The sequence below is a fragment of the Phalacrocorax carbo genome, chromosome 18, assembly GCF_963921805.1.
Source record: "Phalacrocorax carbo chromosome 18, bPhaCar2.1, whole genome shotgun sequence".
Taxonomy (NCBI): domain Eukaryota; kingdom Metazoa; phylum Chordata; class Aves; order Suliformes; family Phalacrocoracidae; genus Phalacrocorax; species Phalacrocorax carbo.
In genome coordinates, this window is record NC_087530.1 from 11,614,314 (window position 1) to 11,635,645 (window position 21,332).

A 21,332-nucleotide genomic window follows, 5' to 3' on the forward strand; every position below is an offset into this window, starting at 1 on the left:
AAACACGTCTTGAATGTGCACCCTAGCCTCTGGGTCTGACTAAGGAATGGAGAAATTACAGGTACTTCACAACACCCAAGTTTGATTTCTGTCTGCTTCAGAAGGAAGAGAAGACCGATTCTTTTCCCCGTTGCCAGCTGGAGAGCAGGACAAGCCCCCCCAGGGTGTTTCTCAGCAGGTTGCCATTCACGGACAACCCTGGCTCAGCAGTTGCCCTGCAGGCTCCCATGTTTCTAGCTGGCTTAGAATGAAATTTTGGATACCAGTGAGTGTTTTGGCGTTTGCACTCATGTAGTTCCTGGAGTGTAAATCCCAGTGCAGGGTTTCTGTCGGTGTGTTCAGCTCTGCTCAACTGGAGCAAGGGGAAGGCGGCCGAGCGTTCCCTGCCTGGTGCCCTGGTGCCATTCAGTGCTGCCCCTTGGCTTCTCACAGCTCATCTCCTCCTCCCTTTGCCCCCAGCAGGTGCAGCGTGTACCCAGGCTTTGTAAATAAAATGCACAAGGCTCTTCCAGGAGTGAGAACTTGGCCTGAACACAACCATGATCTGGCTTTTCTTCTAGACAGCTCTAGGGCCTTCCTGCCACCCACAGACTGAAACCAGTAAATGCCCCTGCCCTGCTGATCACACAAGGCTGCGCTGTAGGTACAAGGTCTCCTGGTGCTTGCAGATGGGAGGGAGCTCTCAGGGAATCGCATCCCCTCCCAGGGCAGTCTCTGCTGGGAAGGTTACTACAATCAAAAAACTGCCACCTCCTCCAGCACCAGGTCCGCATGGTCACTCAGACGGAGTACATGAATTCCTGAGTTCAAACTGGCACAGAGCAGCGTGGAGCTGTCGCAGACGGCCAGGGAGGCCAGCGGTCCTGATCCCTCGAGGCACAAGGTGGCCAGGCAGGCTGGGGAGGGAAGAGAGAAGTCGCTCAGGACACTTGGTTTGCCAAGATGAGCCACGACCACACCGACCTCCCACCTCCCGGCTCTGCCCATGTGCTGCTCACACGAGGAGTGCGAGCTGCACCCCTCGCTGTCCCAGGTCCCCATGTCCAAAGGTGTCAGGACCTGCCCTCTGGAAGACACCCTCCACCCCCATAAGCCCGACAGAGGATCTCCGCATGGCCCAGTTAACATGGATCCAGGCTGAGGTCGGGCTCTGCCCCTTCCTTGGAGAGGATGCAGGGATGGATGGACAGACAGACCCTGCTGGGAAGAGCTGCAGGGTGCATGTGGAGGCACTCCCAACATGCCTGTTTTCTCCCAAATTGCTTACAGTCCAGAAAAATTCTTTCTAAGGGCTGTACTACACTCAACATGCCGTTTTGACAAATCACTAGAAGAGAAACAGAAATAAGATTTACAATATCCAGCACCATGTCAGCCCTTCTGGTTGCGTCTATTCTTAAAAACAAATCCTGGGGCAGTACTCATGCAGAGACACCAACCCCATGCCAAGCTGCTAATAGAGCGGCGTCTAACACAGACGTACAGGCAACTCGTCGTGCCTTACACCCTTCCGAGAGCACCTGAATTAAGGCTGATGGCTGCGAAGGTCACGCAGTTATGAAGGCAATAGGATCAAAACAAAGCTGCTGCCAACCCCGCAGCCGTCGCAGCGTGCACAGGCGCAAGGGTGAAAGAAGAGGTAAGTGAAACAGAAGGTGGGAGCTTTTCTGTGGGAGATCATCAGGTTTCTATTTTCATCCTATGTTAAATAACTGCATTTGGAGAGGTGCTTAGCCACGGGGAGTGTCTAATGCTGATGAGACCTACTGCATTTGGTGCCCGTCTGTGAACCTGAACTGCTTCCCAGGAGGTCTCTGCCTTCTGCACCAGGCGTTACTAACAAGCCTGCTGCTATGGCAGGGCTTGGCAGGTAAACAGGCTTTGTGTCCAGCGGGGGGAGGACTCAGCCCTCACCAAGTACTCCAGCAAGCAGGGTTAACCCCGAAATGCCCGCGATTCTGCTTCAAGAGGATGATCAAAGTGAGGGCAGCTGCTGACCAGCCCTCTATTCTGCACTTCTATTCTTTACATCTTCCATAGAATCACCGAATCATTAAGGTTGGAAAAGACCTCTAAGATCATCAGGTCCAACCGTCAACCCAACACCCCCAGGTCTCCTAAACCATGTCCCCAAGTGCCACATCTACACAGTTTTTGAACACCCCCAGGGATGATGACTCCACCGCCTCTCTGGGCAGCCTGTGCCACCTGGGCACTGCTGGCTCATGCCCAGCCGGCTGTCAGCCAGCCCCCCCAGGGCCTTCTCCGCCGGGCACTTCCCAGCCCCTCTGCCCCAGGCCTGGGGCGCTGCCTGGGGTTGGTGTGACCCGAGGGCCAGGACCCGGCACTTGGCTGCATCTGCTGAAAGTCCTGGAGTTCCTCTGTTCTTTTTATCATTTATCCTTTCACTGCTGAACTTGAACGCATCTTTTAAAGCCACCTTGTCATTACTTCCTTTTAGGTTAGGATGGACACCCATCACCTCCAATGTTATGCACCCAAACACCCTCCTTCCCTGGAGGGTAAGCAGAAGTTCCTGGGTCTGCTCTGGGCCATATCTCCACCCTGCCCTGCAGCTGGATTAGAGTAAAACCCAGAGATTTCAGGCTTCATCGTGCCCATTACCACCAGGAGACAGGAGCAAAAGAAGTTTTTTTATCCTAGGGTAAGGCACACTGAGAGGGCAGGGCCCTCCCCTACCTCCAGTGTCTCGGTCCCAGACCTTCACTCTGCTGTCGTACGAGGACGTGGCGATGCTGGGGGCGAGAGCTGGGCCCCGTGGAAGGAAGACGCACGACGTTGTGGTCTGGAAATGCCCCTTGTACTCACGCACTCGGTTCCTCGTCTGCCGTAGGTCCCACAGCTGCAAGGCAACAGGCAGCCTTTAGAGTTTAGGCTCTGTTACTGTCACTTGCCAGCATGGAGCTGTTTTACAAAGAAAGGAAGGTGGTTTGGGATAAAAAGCTCCTTGCCAATCCTCAGAGTACAATGTCTACTGCCCTTGTCCTCCGCCCATGCTCAGAGTCCTGGAGAACTTCAAACCCCAAAGGATTTTCACCACTGGTGACTATTTGAGGATGTGACCACACCCATTAGAGCTGATGGGCTAAGACTGTGTGGGCAGATAACCACGTCTCCAGCCTGTTCCCATCCTCAGTCCTGCTCTCCCTGGGATGGGTTGATCTCATCCTCTTGATGCTCACACACAGGGCTGAGAACCTGCAGGATTGAATCCCTGGTTTGGGGATTCGAGGTGCCCCTTACAGGCTTTCTGCAAGAACCTTGTGCTCCTCGATGCCATTACTGAAACAAAAACCCAGTGCTTTAATCATGAAGAATACCTGCTCAGATATTCTCTGAGCAGAAGATTTACCACAGGGACAGACAGGAAGACACCAAGCTCTGGCTCTGGCTGGTGACACCAGCATAAGGCCAATGCAGCGGGAACACGCAGATCCTTGGAGTACTAATCTGCTGCCCTCCACTGTATGCCATGGACATTGGAGAAAACAAAACGAAACAACAACAAAAAAAAGCCAGAAAAAGCAGGACTCGCTGCCCAGCAAACTCACGGTCGCCTCGCCGCCCTCCCCAGCGGAGCCACTGCTACTGCTGAGGCAGTACCGCCCGTCCGGGCTCACGTCACAGCACGTCTGAATGTGCCGCTTGGCTGGAAACGTGTGTGCCACCTGCAGCTCCCGGCTGTCCCAGATCCTGGAAGGAAGCGGAGTGGGGAAGGGGGACTCTGATGCATCAGTGCCACGATGGGTTTCCCTCCACACCCTCCCGCACACCCTCGCTGCGCCCTCACGCTGTGCCCTCGCTGCCATCCCTCATGGGACAGTCCCCCTCCTTCCTCCCAGCAAGCCGAGCTCCCAAAGCTCTCACTGCATCCTTGCATTTATCTGTCCTGGATCAATCTTTAGCCAGAGCAGCTGTGCTGAGCTTTCTTTTTTATAAATTCTCCTTTTTACCCACAGTCGCCACCCAGTGCTGCTTACAGCCACGGGTGTCCCCATACTGTCCTCCCCTGGCAAAAGACCACGCTCCAAGACCAGGTGAGCTGGAAGGTGGCTTCTATCCACCCCAGCAGGGAGACCAGGTGGTCATGACAAACAGCCAGAGAAACAGCCCCTTGTGCACTGGCATCTTCCTTAATCTCCATGTGCCCCAGGCTGTAAATCCCTTCTCTGTGGCCACACATAGAATTTACCTGATTGTTTTATCCTCTGAGGCCTGGATGACGTAAGGCTCCCCAGGAACCCAGCACAGGTGTGTGACCTGCAGAGAGGAAAGGATGAGCAGAAGCCCACCTCTGCGTGCAGCCCAGGCTGGTGGCTGCCCATAGATATACAGCCACCAAGCTCCCATCCTCTCCCTCCTCGTGCTAGGTTGTGAGTAAGAAATGTTGGATGAATTTTTTTCTGCTTCCCACCAAAGCAGCTCCCCTACCAGGTTCAATCCCGTCGGGGTTACTGGGGGTGACCTGCAGGTAGGGAGGTGCCAGCAGCTCAACAGGACACAGAGACATGGGAATAGGGGTACCACGAGCACCAGAAGACCATGCCCACACCTGCTCCACTGCTGGGGTGGTACCAAAGGGAATGCAGCTCCCACTGCACAATGTGCTTCCTAACAGCTCTGAGTTAGAGCATTGATAAAGTGCTGTATGTCTCTTGGTATCTTTGTGCTCCTGGATTTGTTGTTACCCGGAGAACGGAGTAACCAGGTGCACGTACAACCTGTGTGGTGCCTCAAAGGCTTCTTGTAGCATCAAGCTCAGAGAAAAATCACACTACATGGTTTCATGTGTGAAATAATTGAGTAGGCAGTGAGGTGCCATGATAGGATGCAAGGAACTAGCGGCTCCTACCAGGTTCCTGGAGATAGTGGCTCTGCCCAGACACTCTCCCGTCTCTGTGTCCCACTTGCACACGGTGTTGTCTCGTGAACCCGTACACAGCTGGGAGGCATCTGCAACCACAAGTTAACAGAAAAAAAAGGTCAAGAAAAGTCAAGGAATCCCTGGGGAACGGGAGCATGTTGTCCCTCACCCGGGCTCACAGCCAGTCCAGTAACAACCAGGTCATGTCCTGGGAAGCGCTGGCTTGGTCCCGAAGTCCCGTGAAGCTCCCACATCATCACTGTCTTGTCCCGGGATGCGCTGAAGACTCTGTTTGAGTCAAGGGCAGAGGCGACCTGCCAAGGACAAGATGAGAGAAGCCGGTTGAGGCTCCCCATCCAGCCTACCTGTGCGTGGGGAGAGCACAACACTCCTGCTGTCGTGTCAAAGCCCAAGACGTGCAGAAACGTGACTGGGGAGAGCCTGACCTTCAAACTCTGTTTTGTGCATGCTGGATGTGCACGTGCCGGATCGCCCAGTGCTCATGCCGAGACTCCTGCTTGTTTCTGCTCTGCCGGATCCCTGCCACAGGCAAACCCTGATGCAGTGGGGCCGCGGGAAACTGCTCAGCCTGAGTGTGATTGCTGCAGCCCATACTGTGGCCGTGTGTGTCGTGGCAGGGAATGTCGGGCAGCTAGGTTGTACAACCTGCTAGCGGGACCCACGTCCTCTCAGAACCACAGAGCTGGATGGTGGATGGGTGTTCTCGGATCTTGTTTTCACAAACCATTAATTTTATGGGAAAAACTTCCTTAAAAACCCACTGCATGGATGCTTTGAGCATTGAGATGAACAAAGCCCCCTTCGTCCCTCCAATACCCACAGCACAGGGACCCACTGGGTCCCCAGCCGGAGGTGCACCGACCACGCTGTGCACAGATTTATAGACCCCTGCATGTTTGCTTTCCAAGTGGCACATTCAGCTTTGTAATCAAGATGCCAGAAGGACAATTAAAGCCCTGCTGTTCCCAGGCACGGCTGATTTGTAGAATAACGACAAATCCAGCAGAATGAGGCCTAAAGAAAAGTGAATAGCATCTCTGAATCAAAAACTTGACCTAGTAATTCATCCTGACTTTTTAATACACAGCCTCTTGGAGGAGAAGTCAGGCACACATCCAAGCCTCCTGGAGCCCTGTTTAGTCTGGATGCAACCACCCCGTGCTGCTTCCCTGGACAGCAAAGTGGGGACCTTGGGAATAACCTAGCACATTCTGAAACCCTGGTCCCTCTTTCTGACGGAGCAAAGCGAGCCCTGTGTGCATGACAAACCATGGCTCCATCATTCCTGGTTCCCCAGTTTCTGACCGGTAACAGTACAGGAGACCCCACTGCACACCATCGGCAGCTGCTCACCTTGGTGACCTCCCGCTCGTGCCCGATGAACCGCTGCAGCGCAGCCCCGGATCTCCAGCTGCAAACAGCCACACTCTGTGGAGGAGCAGGGAGAGGCAATCAGCAGCGGCCACAGGACAGCGGGTGAAGGAGGGTTATGCATGTTCTTGGTTATGTTATACCAAGACCTGTGCACAGTCCAAGCTTGGAGAGGTAATGGGTTCTTCTGGTTTTGAGCTCATACAGCATATACAACTGTCTTTAGAGGCCATCTCTTGCCAGGTAACATCAGAGAAGGGCCAGTCTAGTGACTCCAAGCCTGGGTGAGAGGATTTGATGTGATCTGAGCTCTGGAGAGGTTATAGAATTTGGTTCAATGTGCTTCAGTGTGTGCCCTCACTCTAAGCTCATCTTTCTTTCTAAATTCAGGAACTGACAAAGTTGTTACCATTGACAGAAATGTTTAAAGCTCTCATTTAAACCTGATTTTCCTAACGTGTCAATTCATTTTCCTGCCTGTGACTGTTTTGTGCCCCGTGGCGGGTGGTACCTCACCTTATCCCTTCCTCCTGACACACACAGGTCCGGTTTGAGAGCAGCCACAGAAGTGACGGCCTCCGTGTGCGCAGGGCCGTGCCGCTGAATGGCTCGAACAGGTCCTGTCTCGTCCACAGAGCCATTGGCCCTGCAGCAGGCAGAGAGACAGCGGCAGGAGCTGCAGGGTGCTTTAAGGCCAAGTCGGGGTGCCATTCCCCAGTGAGACCGAGGCCTGGGAGAAGGCACCACTGGTGGGGCCGGAGAATGACCACATCTGCCCTTAGAAAACTGAAGCAAAGCTGTGAATGGACAAAATGCGTCTCCTGGACTAGGTGAGATGGAGTAGACATATTCCACCTCTAGAGCTGGTAAATATTTAGATGTTTACTCATTCCATGCTGGTACAAAGAAGAAAAATTTTGACCTTACCAGCCTTCACTTCTGCTAACACCTTTCAGGCTCTGCTGCTCTCCTTTGCTCTGACACCAGCCTTGCCAAGCAGGTTGAGTCCCCCCTGCTGCCACCCTGCGCTCTCAGCTGATCTCCAGGCAGAGATCAGCCACCTTGCTGCCAGATACTGAATTATTTCATCTTGCCGATGAAGGCTGGTGACAGTCTCTGAAGAGACAATGAAGCAGTTTGGATGTTTGGGCCAACAGGCACCCCTGGAGCTGTTAGCCTTCAGAGCTCTGCCTTAGCCATCACAGAGCACGACCACCAGCCACATTTACATGCTCAGCTTGATTTTGACTTTCAGTCCCCCCGAAGAAGCTGAGCAGACTTTAGAAGCGAGGGTCAAAAATGAAAATCTGATTCATACGTTCAATAACGAAACTAAAACCACGTGCTTGCTATATTCTCTGTTCATTCTCATAACCGGTTTATTAACTTAAGACAGGATCATCTGGAGTTGTTTTACCTGTATTTGGAGGTGTGGAAGCTGGTTTTACTCTGCAGTTTCCCCATAGCCCTGCTAACGAGCACGGCTCCCACCACGGCCAGCAGTGGTGAGCATCACATCAGCATCTCGGGCACCTGCTGCTGGGACACGACCTGTGGGTGAGGAGACACAGCATTACTGGGAATGTGGAGAGGTTTCTGCTTGTTACATATATGGGGTAAGATGCTGATAACACATTATTTACATCTTAACTTCATTCAGAATAAGAGGAAAAACCTCAGAGGAGGAGACATCTAGAGCTCCCTAGTCACACCTTTTGCTTAGAGCAGAGCCAGCTCCAGAGGTGAGGTTACTGGGACCTTACAGCTGCACTTTAAGAACATCCAAGCTTGGTGAGGCCACGATAGAGGTGGAGCTGCTGCTTGTAATTCTTCTGGTGCCTTACACCTCCTCTTACTCCAGTGTCTGCTCTTGACTTCTGTATTTCCTGGAGATCCCAATCTCTGGACTGCTGAATGCAAACACCTTCATACAGCTTGAATTCAGCTGTAAAGCTCGAAGTGGTCTTTCCACAGGCTGAGGAACACTTTGGGAACAGCAGCTTCTATGTCCAAACTCCAACCCCAGGTCCAGGCTGTACAACGCCACCCTGATAACCCAGACGCATTCAACAAAAAAATACTAGCTGTCCAGGCTGAGACCAGCCTGCCTCGTCCCAGGGCACCCCTCACGAGCGGCATCACGACAGCCAGTCCCTGCAGGAGCAGCTGTCCGGGTGGAGGAGCCTTTGGCGAAGCAGGGCTCGGGCCGAGGCAGCACCTCTCCCTCATCCTCACGGGTCACACACTGAGCAGAAACCAGTTTCAATGACAGTGAGTGACTACTTCTTAGCTCAAGACACACTAATTGGATTTAGTCTGTACTAGGTGTACATCAGCATTCCCGTCTTTTGCATCGGTAGTATTTGCTAATAAAAATCAGAAAAAAACCCCACCTGCTTGTTCCAGCAAAGAACAAGCCTGCTTCGAGGCTCTGCCTGCAAAAACTTGGAAACGAACACTGGAAGCACTAAGCAAGAGGGGTTGGGTTTCTACAAAACATTCCCTTTGTAATTTTAGCCTTACAGCCTTTGTGATTAGCAATTAGTAATACCCAGTTAATCTCCGCCTGTTCTATCCATGAGCTTGCATGTTCAAAAGATGTGAAGAATGATAAAATCTCACAGCTGAGAGGAAGCGATAATTTGGCAATTTACTTCATTCAATCAGACCGAGTGTTAAAATCGCTTCAGTACGATAGGAACAAACATGATTTCTCTTTGACAACGGGAGAACTCTGGAAGATGTTTCTCCTGCAAAACAAGATTCTAGGAAAAAACTAAGACGTAAATTCTGATTTTTTAAAATTATGATGATTGCTATGCCTCCCAACCAGCAGTTAGTTTCCCCACTCGTGTGGTTAATATACACATGCAATTGTCCCTTCCCGCACATCAGCTCAAACTGAGCTGGTGAAGGCAGAGAGCTGCCAGCGGCCGCTGGAGGCTGCAGTGGAAGCAGGTCTGTCCTGTGTCTGCGTTGTCCTGCCTCTTGCCCACTGCTAAAAAGGGTAGATTTTTCTGAATCCTGAACAAGAACAGTAGCTGCTCAGCAGGATGTTCATCTGAGGTTTTACTGCCTGGCAGGCTTCCCTACACAGGTTTATCGTGAACCTGGTCCATCACAAAGCTCTCTAATAACACACAGATCCCACAGCAACCCATCCATACAGAGCTACGCCTCCAGAATGCTGAATTTCACGCTGGAGGACCTCCTGTCCTCCCTTCCCCCAAACGCGTTGCTTAACAGAAAACAAAAACTTTTTTACTACATTGTTTTTAAGAAATAACCCATGCTGCTGCCTAAGCCTGTTCAGGCACTGCAGTGAAATCCATGCCATGGAATAAGGAACCTACAGTATCCACAGCAGCGGGCACGGAAATCATAGCAGAGCCCTCTCCCCATTTCCATGGGGTGTTAAATATCCTTTAGAAGAGGAGAGACCCCATCTTTGCAGAGGACACAGGGGCAGCCGAGTCCCGTGGGGCGACCCCATGGCAATGAGGCGGATCCCCTATACCCGGGGATGACCCCAAGGCATTGAGGTGGGTCCCAACAGCCAGGGGTGACCCCACAGCAATGGGGCAGGTCCCCAAGGCCAGGGGTGACCCCACAGCAATGGGGCGGGTCCCCACGGCCGGGGGTGACCCCACAGCAATGGGGCGGGTCCCCAAGGCCAGGGGTGACCCCACAGCAATGAGGCAGGTCCTGACAGCCGGGGGTGACCCCACAGCAATGGGGCGGGTCCCCAAGGCCAGGGGTGACCCCACAGCAATGAGGCAGGTCCTGACAGCCGGGGGTGACCCCACAGCAATGGGGCGGGTCCCCAAGGCCAGGGGTGACCCCACAGCAATGAGGTGGGTCCCCAAGGCCAGGGGTGACCCCACAGCAATGAGGCGGGTCCCCACGGCCGGGGGTGACCCCACAGCAATGGGGCGGGTCCCCAAGGCCAGGGGTGACCCCACAGCAATGAGGCAGGTCCTGACAGCCGGGGGTGACCCCACAGCAATGGGGCGGGTCCCCAAGGCCAGGGGTGACCCCACAGCAATGAGGCAGGTCCTGACAGCCGGGGGTGACCCCACAGCAATGAGGCAGGTCCCCAAGGCCAGGGGTGACCCCACAGCAATGAGGCGGGTCCCCACGGCCGGGGGTGACCCCACAGCAATGAGGTGGGTCCCCAAGGCCAGGGGTGACCCCACAGCAATGAGGCGGGTCCCCACGGCCGGGGGTGACCCCACAGCAATGGGGCGGGTCCCCACGGCCGGGGGTGACCCCACAGCAATGAGGCGGGTCCCCACGGCCGGGGGTGACCCCACAGCAATGAGGTGGGTCCCCAAGGCCAGGGGTGACCCCACAGCAATGAGGCGGGTCCCCACGGCCGGGGGTGACCCCGTGGGTGGTAAGCGGGTGCATCCCGGGTCCCTGTAGATGGGGGGAGCCCCTCAAGGGGGCGCGGGGCGGCCTGGCGGGTTCAGTGCAGGTCCCCACAGCCGGGGCGGCTCCTGGGAAGGCCACGGGGGCAACACAGGTCCCGGTAGCTGGGGCAGCCCCCAGGAAGGCTGTGGGGCAGCCCCTGGGAAGGATCCGGGGATACCGTAGGTCCCGCGGGCCCAGCCCCACGGGGAGGATACAGGGCAGGCAGGCAGCCCAGCCCCGGGAACCGGCCGTGCGGGGCCGCCCCGCCGCGCACTCACCGGGGGCCGGGCCGGGCCGGGCCGGGCCGGGCCCCGCCGTCTCGTCCCGTCCCGTCCCGTCCCGTCCCGTCCCGTCCGGCTCCTCGGCGGCGGCCGGGGCGGAGCGGTGCGCGCGGGGTGCGCGCGGGGTGCGCGCGGAGCGGCCGGGCGGGGCCGCCGCCTCCCCCGCGGCAGGTGCCGGGGCGCAGCATGGCCCAGCGGGGCGGGGGGCCGCGGCCGCTGGCGGAGCGGGCGGCGGCCCTGCGGGTGAGCGGGGAGCCGGCAGCCCCTTCCCCCGGGACGCCTCAGCCGCGGGCCGGGGCCCTTCGCCGGTGCCCACCGGCGGCCGAGGGGAGCCCCGGGCGTGTGGGGAGAGGGGCTGTGCCTGGGTCTGGGGTCGTCCGGCGAGCTCTGGCGGGGCGTGGGAGTCGCTGGTGGGGTGTGGGGCCGTGTGAGTAGTTCCCGTGGGGAGGTGGGTTCTCTCTGGGGCCTCGGTGGGGTGTGGAGCCACGCAGGGTGTTCCCCGTGGGGATTGGGGGGGGTCTTTGTGGGGCTCCTGGCCGGCTGTGGGGCGGTGTGGGGGCCCTGGTGGGGTGTGGGGCCATGTGAGGGGTCCCCCGTGGGGAGGGGGAGGCTCTCCATGGGGAACCTGGCAGGGTGTGGGGCTCCTGGCGGGGTGGGGGGCCATGTGAGGGCGTCCCATGTGGGGATGGGGGCTCTTTGTGGGACTCCTGGCAGGGTATGGGTCTGTGTGGGGGCCCTGGTAGAGTGTTGGGCTGTGTGAGGGGGTCTCCCATGGGGAAGGGAGCTCTCTCTGGGGTGCCTTGTAGGGTGCAGGGCCATGTGTGGGGGTCCCCCGTGGGGAGGGGGGCTTTCTCTGCGGTGCCTAGCAGGGTGTGGGGGCCCTAGTGGGATCTGGGGTCATGCGAGGGGTCCCCTAAGGGGAAGGCGAGGCTTTCCATGGGGAACCTGGCAGGGTGTGGGGCTGTGTGAGGGGTCTCCTGTGGGGAAGGGGGCTCTCTATGCAGTGATGCATGGGTCTAGCTGGGGGCCTAGTGAGTGCTGGCTGGGCAGGCTGTGTGGGGGGCTCGGGGCCACCGTCGCCCATCGAGGCCTGGGCACTGCCGACCACTTTGTTTTTCTTGTTCCAGAACAAGATCGTGGACCGGTGCGAGCGGCTCCAGCTGCAGAGCGCTGCCATCGCCCGGCATGTGGACGAGGTGCTGCCTGCCAAGGACCAGGGCGTCCTGGTAAGTCCCTGCCCCTTCTCCCAGCGCAGGGTGGAGTGTGCTGCCTTGCATGCTCCCGTGCTCGCCATTCCCGGCGGAGATGCTGAGCTCTTGGGGGTCTCCTCTGTGTGCAGGGGTTTTCTCCCTCCTACCCCACATCTTCTGCAAGAGGAGTCCCAGGGGGCACCTGTGATTCTTGCTTCATTTTCCTAAAAAAAGTACACAAACAATAAATTTCTTGTTATTAATGTACAGCTGTCAGACATCCCACTGGGACCAGTGTCTTGCTGATTCCTGATCTTATTTGTGCCTCTCTGTCACTGAGGACAAAAGGCAGGTCTCATGGTGGCTCTGTTGCTCGCTACTCACGGATCCAGGACAACCTGCTGAGGGGTGGGACCTGGTCCCTCATATGTGGTTACTTAGGTCCTAGGGTTAGGCCAGGAGGCAGGTTTCAGACTGGTTGCCCCATTTACCTCTGCTTGCATTGAGGTGATTACTGTGGCTTGGGCTCAATAGAGCAATGTTAACAGGTGAGCCCACAGAAAGCCGGCAGCAGTGGTTGGTGCTCTTGTTGGAGTTGAAGCAAGGCTGATGTTTCTCCTCTCTCCTTGCTCTGGCAGAACGCAGCCAATGCGGCTCGGGAGCTGGTAATCCAGAGACTGACCTTTGTGGGGAATGCATGTGAAAATGAAGAACAGCGGTTGCTGGAGAAGGTGCACGTGGAGGAGGAGCGGGCGCACCAGAGCATCCTGACCCAAGAGGTGCACTGGACGGAGGCTTTACAGAAGCTGGCTGCCCTCCGAACCTACCTGGTGGACATGATCACCAACCTGGATGACCAGCGCCTGGTGGTGAGTGCTGTTCCTTGTACCGAGGGATGGGTCAGTCAGTCCAGAAGTGATCTAGACTTTTTATCATGGATATTATGGAACTTAAATAGGGTGTTCAGCAGCTTGCTGCACTGACAGCAAGGAGGCAGAGTTGGACAGGACCTACGATTGCAGGTCTAGCTCAAGGAACCTTCTTCACCTGGTCCTGACAAGTCCCTGTGGTTTCTCAGTGGTTCCTAGAGCATCTGCTCTGCCCAGTTCTGGTTTCGCTTGCAGTGAGACTCAGAACCATCCAGGGCCAGGTCTCCAAGATCTTGGCTTGAAGCTACTGGCTCTCAGATGCCCTTAGGCTTGACATCCCGGACAACTAGGGGTTGAGAGCTGCTCTTACAGGAGTGAATTGGGACACCAATTTTCTAATGTTCTGTCTAGTTTTAATCAAAACGTGACCCTTGGGAGCACCTGCAGCTCTTCTTGAAGGTGTGCCCTGTTGTCTGGCATACCTCTGTTTGGGTTATTTACTGTGCAAAGCAGCCTGTGCTTCACTTTGCGCGGTTCCTTTTCTGGCTATTAAATTGTCTCAGTTTACCTGAGCGATTCGTCTCGCTGTAGATGCGAGCAGGTAGGCATTGCACTTCCTATTCCGTGTTCTTAGCCTCTGGTTGCCTCATGTAACTTTCTGAAAGGGGAGGCCGCAGCTCCGCTTGGAAAAAATAACTGATCCCACGGTCAGAAGGTAGATGTCTGTTCCTTTGGTGGGAAACGCAGCTTCTGTCCTGCCCCAGAATCTTAGCTGGTTGGGCTGTGGCCTCACTCTAGAGAGTAGAGGATGGAAAGCAAGATCCATCATTTGCCTGTGGCAGAAAACAGCGAGACCCTCAATTTCTCCTTTTGCCATATAGTGGAGGAGAAATAGGGATCATATGTTCTCCACCTTAGATTGTTGGTGTTGCTATTTGAGTCTATCAGGAATCGCTACGTGTCATGCCACAGGAAAGTGGAAGGCACGTAGAGCACTCTGCAGCTCATATTTGAGCAGGGATCAGATATTTCCCTACCAGTTTGCTAATTGGGCTGTACCCTGAGAATGCACCATTGCCAGCAGGTACAGAAACAAGTGGGGCTGATGATGAGGTTATCTGACTCTTGGCTTAGGTCCTCTGCAGCTTCACCCCTTACTGAAAGCTTTGGGGGTTGTTTGCTGCAAGCACAGGATGTTCTTGCAGCCTGCCCTAACGGGGTGGAGGAAGAGGCTCAGGGTGGACCTTAGGGCTGGGGTTTTTACACTCTGGGCAAGGCAGGGTGCAGCGGTAGGAGCTCCCAGATGCAGACAGACTGGTGTCTACCAGAGAGTGTGGAGTCAGAGCTTGTTCTCTGTGGGTCTGAGACTTTCCACCTGCCTCAGCTCTCCCACATGTCTCCCTTGTGCCAGACGATCCAGCTGTACTTGCAGCCTTCTGCTCTCACACCACTTGCATATGTAGCAGAGTAGCGGCAGGCTCTGGATGCTCCCATGCCCTTCGCAAGCTATTTGTCACCCAGCCACCCAGTCCCACTGGTGCAACAGACATTACCCCTAGCTAGATGTAGAAGATGTATCACCCTCAGCCATTCCCACTCATTTTCTGAGTCAGGGAGTAGAAAGTGCTGCAGCTGAAGAAAATGGACATTGGATGCTCCCCCTGCTCCCCAGGGCCAGTGTTGGGGTGAAGAGTGGTTTCTCTGGGTCAGGAAGGAGAACAGTGCTCCCTGGGTCCTGGGTTTACTGTGCCCCAGCCTGTGTTTGGGGTTTTATCGGGGGGGAATTTCAGCTGTGATGACTCTTTCTCTCCTTGTCCCCAGCATGCAGAACAAGAGATCTTCGAGAGGTTGGTACCTGGCTGCTCCTGGTCCTTTCCCTGACCCCTGCTCCAAGCTTGCCTGCACTCTCCATGGCTCCCCCTGTGAGCAGCGTGCCATTGCTCAGGCAGCAGGTGACACCCCCTCTTTCCTTGCTGGAACTGCTTTTGCTGAGGACAAGGACAGAGCACAGAGATTCCAGCGTGGCCTCTCGTCTCTGCTTCACATGCTGTGCTGCAGCTCAAGATGGAGAAGTCTTGGCACCTAGAAATGCTCCATGGGCAACGTCTCCCCAGAGGCATTGCCCGATGTGCTGCCTTATATGGGAGCTTGCTTATGGGAGACCTTCTCCAGCTCCTTAGAAAACCCCCCAGGACTCCCTGGGAGATGGAGCAAGCCTGTCCCTGGCCTGTTGGCAGGAGGTAGGATTGTCCACCTGGAAAGCTGGTACGCTCCGTGCCTGGGGGGCTGCTGGCACAGCATCGCTCGGAGGGGCAGCGCACCTAAGCTCTGCATTCACGCTGCCTCCTTCCCCAACGGAGAGGCTGCATGGAGGGGAGAACCAAGCGCAGGTGTCAGCATTTCTGACAGTCATTGTCAATACTGTTGGACTGCCTTGAGAAGGCAGTTTGGTGGCTGCGTTTTTACAGGCATTTATTTCCATGGCTGCTGCGAGGGTGCTAGCTACCACTGGTTGGACTCTGCTACCCAGAGGGGTTTCAGGAGTATTTTTGCCTGGAGCCTGCCTGTAGAGTGTAAGAAATCGGCCACAGCACATCACCAGCAGCTGGTGCCAGAGCCTTTACTTACAACCATGAGTTCATGTGTGTGCTACAGGCCACAGGAACCCAGCAAATCCTTGCTCTCCTTGCTATGCCATATAAAACCCAGAGTCCCGGCTTGTTCTCCTCTTGTATCCCCTTTTGCTCTGACAGTGAGGCTTTGCTGTGAAAGAGGGGAATCTGATTCTCTCACTGCAGCCTGTTCACTCTGCTCCTCTTGTACCTTCATGGCCGCTCTCAGATGTGTTTAATCTGTGCCTGCTGAGAGAGGAGGATGTTGACTCAGGCTGCTGGGGTTGTATTTTGAAACACTGAGGTCCTTTCAGAAGGGACTGTAATAAAAACCAACCGAAAGTATCATGGGAGGAGAGTTTGTCCAGAAACCCGTGGTGCAGTTTCTCTGCAGCAAGCGCTCCTCTTGCAACTGCACCAGCTCATATTTCTGTGATACTTCCTAGTGATCTTAAACACCTCCCGGCACTGGTCAATAAATCATTGTATTTCGAAATAACTCTTGTGTTCCTTTGCTAGGACAGAGGTGGCGGAGGGAATCTTAGAGCCACAGGAGTCCCTGAAGTTAAACTTTAATCAGACCTGTGTTCAGAGTCCACTGCTGCATCGACTATGGGCCTCTGCTGTTCTCTGCTGCATTGCAGGTCAGTGTCTCGCTCAGGTCTCGTGCTCTCTGAGGGTTCCTGCATGCTCATTCCTGTTGTGCCAAAGCAACATCCTGATGCTGTGTCCTGCCCCGGCCCTGGCGTGTCCTGCCCTTGCTGTCCCAGCCTGTTCCTTAGAGCCCCCCAGCCGGGGGGGCAGCCGCAGCTGTAGGAGACTTGGGAGGCGGGTACAGTGGCTTGAAGCTGCTGGTTGTGGCTAAGAAGCGAACAGAGGTTTGAAAAGACGGTGTCTTATCAGCTCTGTTGATTAACCTCACTTGATTTCTTTTGCTGTTTCCTGGGTCACTTGGTGACAGTGGTGAAGCTGATGCTGCCGTCACAGAAATTCTTCTTTACCACATTTAGCATTGGCCTGCTGCTGCTGTTTTAAAATCTCTTTTAAGAGGGTGAACTCACCCGCGTGGCGTCTGTGAGATGCTGTGACATGCTGGAATGAGAAGCGAGTAAATGCAATAGCTTTCTGATCATAAGCTGAGATTGTGGCTGTGCACGAGTTGGTGGTTTGTTAGAGACGTTTGTGATCTAGTTCAGCTCTTGCTGTACAGCTGAGGTTGCATCGGAGGTGTTTGTCAGGCCAGTGACATGCTCTGGGTATGGTTTTACCAGGTTGGTGTCAGCTCTGTTGAGCAGGGAGAGACGTTCTTCCGGCTGTGATCTGCTTGAATTGCTGGTTGCAAAATGTTTGCTTTTACTCTTGCTTCCAGGCCATTGTTAGGGTGTTTCAAATATATTTTGTGTTCCTCAAAGGTGGCAATTTCCCTGTTTTGAGTCTTTGAGTGCTGGCAGTCATGCAAACTCCTGCAGCTGTACATTGGCAAAGTCAAATGGGTTCTCAGCAGAGCTGTCAAGTCATGCAGGAAACGTTTCCCTAATTCTCTTTGTTGTGACTTTTTTTTTTTTTATGGATTCCTTTCACAATTGTATCCTTGTCAAACATAATGACTCTAAGGCATTCGATCCTAGTAGTGGGTCTGTTGGTGCTATTATTACACTCTGGTTTGGGTTTTTGAGTTTGGTTTTGTTTTGTGGTTACATTTAACACATCATTATTGCATGCTGAGGATGCCTGCCATATCCTTGCTTATCTCAGTAGTCCATAGTCCACCCAGGACCTAGCCTTAGAGATTTAATATTAACTGCAGCGGTCCTAGCTTTCATTAAGACACAGTAATGTTATGTTTCACTTGGTGGTCCCTCCTCCCAAAGGCAGTCTTGTTTATTTGCTTGAAAAAAGTAAATTCCTAGCCTTGACAATTTGCCTGTTGCCTCTCAAAAATTTGGAAACCAGGAGGCAAAAGAATCTCCATTTCACTCTCAGAAATAAAAATGGTTCCTTTGTCTGTGCTTGGCATCCAGGCTTCAGTTTTGCTTACATTTGGGGTTGGCAGCTTCTTCCTTAAACCAAGAGATGATGTAAATCTCCTGGCACCACTGTGGGAGGGATCTTGGTTCATGGCCACCTGCATCTGCCCTGCTGGGGGGCAGGTACGCAGTGATGCTGGCTGGGGACCTGATGGAGGACCCTCTGTGGAGGTGACACAGACTGAAGCTGTCCCAGCTGGCTAAGACCTTGGGCTGCCACATGGTGCCCTTCTGCACAGGGACCAGGTTGAGTCTGGGTTCTGCCTTGGTGCCTAAGTCTAGGTACGAGGATTTTAATTTCAGATGTGTGAGTTTGGAAATAGGAATTTTGATTTTTAAAAGTAGTGAAGTGTGCTGCAGCTAACACATGTGTACTTTACAGAGATGTTAAACATGATAACTTACCTGCTCAGCACCCCTTGTCTCTCTGAAGGCCAGTACAGTACTCTGATGGGTACTGTAGACAGAGAAAACAGATCTTGGAGTGAGATGAATTCTCAGTGGAATTGTTCATCAGACTATACAGGAATATGCAGAGGGAAGATTTAATCATGACAAAACACTTGTCTGTGTGGGAAAATTTGCTGATCTGAATTACTCTGCTGTTACTCTACCAGTGCTTCCCTGCCCTCAGACGCTCCTCTGGAACTGTAATTCCACAAGGAAGCTATGTGGGCATCGTTGGGGTAGTATTCCCTCACGCAGATGATCCCTGAACACCTGAATGCAAGCCCATACCTAGGCTAGATGTGTGTTGCACAATGAGGTTTAGTGCCCTTCTTCTGTCAGAGGAAGATAAAGTCTTGTACTGCTCGTTTTCTATGAATTCATAGCAGTGTTTGGCTTCCTGGAAAGTCAACCTACAAATAGGCGGTGCGGGCAAATACAGCTGCAGAGACCTATGGAGGGCACAGTGTGGCGGGCAGGCACGCTGCAAAGCATTTGGCTGCTGTTCAGTGAAATAAATGATCAAACGAATGAGGTTGTCTGCTTCAGCTAGAAGGGGATGCTGCCTCCAGCTCTTCTTTCTGCTTGGTGTTGCCCGCAATAGCTTCCACCTAACGTGCAAGCACTTCCATGTTGTGCAAACTGATAATTTGGCCTCGATTCGTCTCCTGCCAGGGAGCACCGAGGCACGTGTCGCCCTAGGAAACCCCCTGACCAGCACTGGTGCTGTTCGGTGCTGCTCGGAGGGATGCTGACCTGGGTCTGTGCAGGTGCTGGAGCAGGTCAGGCTCTGGGATGATCCTGTTCAGGGTGCAGTGTCATAGTTTAATTTTTTTAAGGGCCTCATCCTGCCATGTGCTGGATGCTGAGCAGAGGGTGGTTGGGAAATGGCTGGAGCAGGTGTGGTATGGTAGAGCTCTTGCTGGCGGCAGGGCTGGGAGAGCAAATGACTCACCTGTTCCAGCATTGTTTCCCTGGCAGTTTAAGACCTAAAATGAATGAAGTGAGGGTGGGGGAAGGCAGGGCAAGGAGGGGCACCCGCAGGTGGAAACTCAGTCTCCCCAGGAGCAGGCGAGTCAGCTGGGCATCAGCCTTGTCTCTTTGCTTAGTGAATTTACAGAGCGAGGGAGGCACTTGTGCAGTTATTCAGCACTCACACCCCATCTGCAGGCCCACTGAGGGGTCTCACGGCGGGGGGGGAGCGTGCAGCCAGGGCAGGGTGAGCGGTGCGGGGTGACCTCAGCCCGCGGGTCTGAGGTGGAGCAGACCCCTGGCAGGTGCAGGTGTTCTCTGGCGCTCACCCCGGGCTGCAGTTCTCTGGGTTTGCGCCATGGCACACGGGCAGGTGGGCAGCAAAACCAAATCGAATCATGGCCGTGCTCATCTCTAAGGCCTGGTGCCACCCCCTGCGGCTGCCCCAAAAGTGCTCAGGGTAGGTTGGTTAATGACTTGGACTTTACTGGAGGAAAGGGATTTCCCCTGCCCAGCCCTCTCAGTTCTTCCTCATTCCTGTATTACCGGCTTTGCAGGTTTTCTGCAAACAGCCCTTGTGAAGGCTCTTGACTCTGGGGGAGGAGAAATCGGGTCCTGCTCACCCGCAGTGGGGGTGGGAAGGGACAGAACTTACATTTGGGTCTCTCCCAAAAGTGGGATGAGCCCAACCTGCTGAGTTCTGTTTTGTGGGGACGCGGGGCCAGGGACAGAGTAAGATGAGCAGCATCATCTCTGACTCTGCAGGACTTCTAGTGCAAAGGTGGAGAGGTGTCTGGTGAAATCTGGGCTTTGATGAGTCTCTGTGTTGTTCTATCCCTGCCTTTAGAGGGGAGCCTGCAGGGAGCTGCTGTCCCAGCCCCAGCCCCCAACACTGTGCCACCCTGGGGGAGCAGAGTGTGTCTCTGATGGCCATGACTTCTTTGGGCGGGTTCAAGCAGGGGCCACGGAGCCAGCGCTCACTGTATGGCTTCTCTTGCAGGCTCACAGGAGATTCACATTGACGAGAAAACTGCCAGCCCCCAGCTCAGCCTGTCAGAAGACAGGAAAACCCTGACCTTCAGCCCCAAGAAAGCAAAGGTGGATTTGGACTGCCCTGAGCGATTTGACCACTGGCCCAATGCCTTGGCTACTGTGGCTTTCCACTCGGGAGTCTGCGCGTGGAGGGTCAACGTGGAGAAGAGCTGTGCCTACAAGCTGGGGGTTTGCTACAGCTCCCTGCCGCGGAAGGGGTCTGCCAACGAAGTCCGCCTGGGCTTCAACACTGCCTCCTGGGTCTTCTCACGCTATGACAAGGAGTTCAGGTTCCTGCACGCTGGTCACCCGCAGGCGGTGGAGCTGATCAAGTCTCCGGCCGAGATTGGGGTGCTGGTGGACTTTGCAGGAGGGGAGGTGCTCTTTTATGACCCCGATTCCTGCACCATCCTCTTCTCCCACAGGGAAACCTTCTCAGAGCCTCTCTATCCAGTCTTTGCTGTGGCACACCAGAGCATCTCGCTTGTCCAGTGAGCAAAGCATTGCACTCACTGGGCAGGTGAACATAAAATTATATATACAGTGACTGTATATACACTATATGGTACCTTTTTTTGGGGAAAGGAGCACACACAGGGCTACTGGCTTGTGTACAGTGATGTTCAGACAAGACCTGCCTTCAGACTACATCTGTCTTCACGTGTTTTATGGCAGCTTTCCTCTCCTCCTGGAGGCCACACCCACCCTATGTCTGCCAGGGCGAGGGGTCAGGGTAGTGCCCGGTTCTGCTTTTAGGTGAATAATTTAATTCCTGTCCAACCAAGGGCAGTGTTCCAGCCTGATGGCAGGCTTTAGAAAACAGGAGAAATATTAAGAGATACGTTTGGAGAAATGGCAGGGAAGAGGTATGTGGAAAGGGATGTTGCTGGGACGTGGCTGGAGGCACATTTTTGGGAGGAGCCACCCTATGCCTGAGCAGGGACAGTGTGGGGGGCTGTCACCTGTGGGCGACCCACAGCAGGGTAGGGGCACCCCTGAGGGGCTGCAGCCCATGGAGGAGCCCATGTCAGAGCAGAGGAGTAAGAAGCAAGGAGCAGCACAAAGAAACCTAACCTGAGCTGCTCCTTGCCTCGTCTCAGGGAGCGAGGGGCTTGAGTGTAACGTGGTGAAAACCTGGGGAGCTGATGTTAGGCAGGGAGGAAGGAGAGGTGTTGGACCGAAGCTGAGCCAGGAAGGAGGGCAGGAAAGGTG

General features: G+C 54.6%; 2 protein-coding genes across 2 annotated transcripts; one reads left to right on the forward strand and one right to left on the reverse strand.

Annotated features, from left to right (window-relative positions):
• Window positions 1-506: 506 nt before the first annotated feature.
• Window positions 507-11,166, reverse strand: WDR31 (WD repeat domain 31). Its single transcript, XM_064468805.1, has 10 exons — window positions 10,969-11,166; window positions 7,695-7,828; window positions 6,794-6,923; window positions 6,260-6,334; window positions 5,055-5,199; window positions 4,874-4,974; window positions 4,214-4,281; window positions 3,573-3,714; window positions 2,701-2,863; window positions 507-896 (listed from the first exon to the last, which is right to left on the reverse strand). The coding sequence occupies exons 2-10, from the start codon at window positions 7,739-7,741 to the stop codon at window positions 736-738; spliced, it is 1,032 nt and encodes a 343-aa protein (XP_064324875.1). The 5' UTR covers window positions 7,742-7,828; window positions 10,969-11,166; the 3' UTR covers window positions 507-735.
• On the forward strand, window positions 10,909-20,768 carry BSPRY (B-box and SPRY domain containing). The gene is made up of 6 exons (XM_064468802.1): window positions 10,909-11,214; window positions 12,099-12,197; window positions 12,800-13,030; window positions 14,852-14,877; window positions 16,162-16,286; window positions 20,089-20,768. Exons 1-6 carry the CDS (start codon window positions 11,158-11,160, stop codon window positions 20,613-20,615), a joined length of 1,065 nt encoding a protein of 354 aa, XP_064324872.1. The 5' UTR covers window positions 10,909-11,157; the 3' UTR covers window positions 20,616-20,768.
• Window positions 20,769-21,332: the final 564 nt, after the last annotated feature.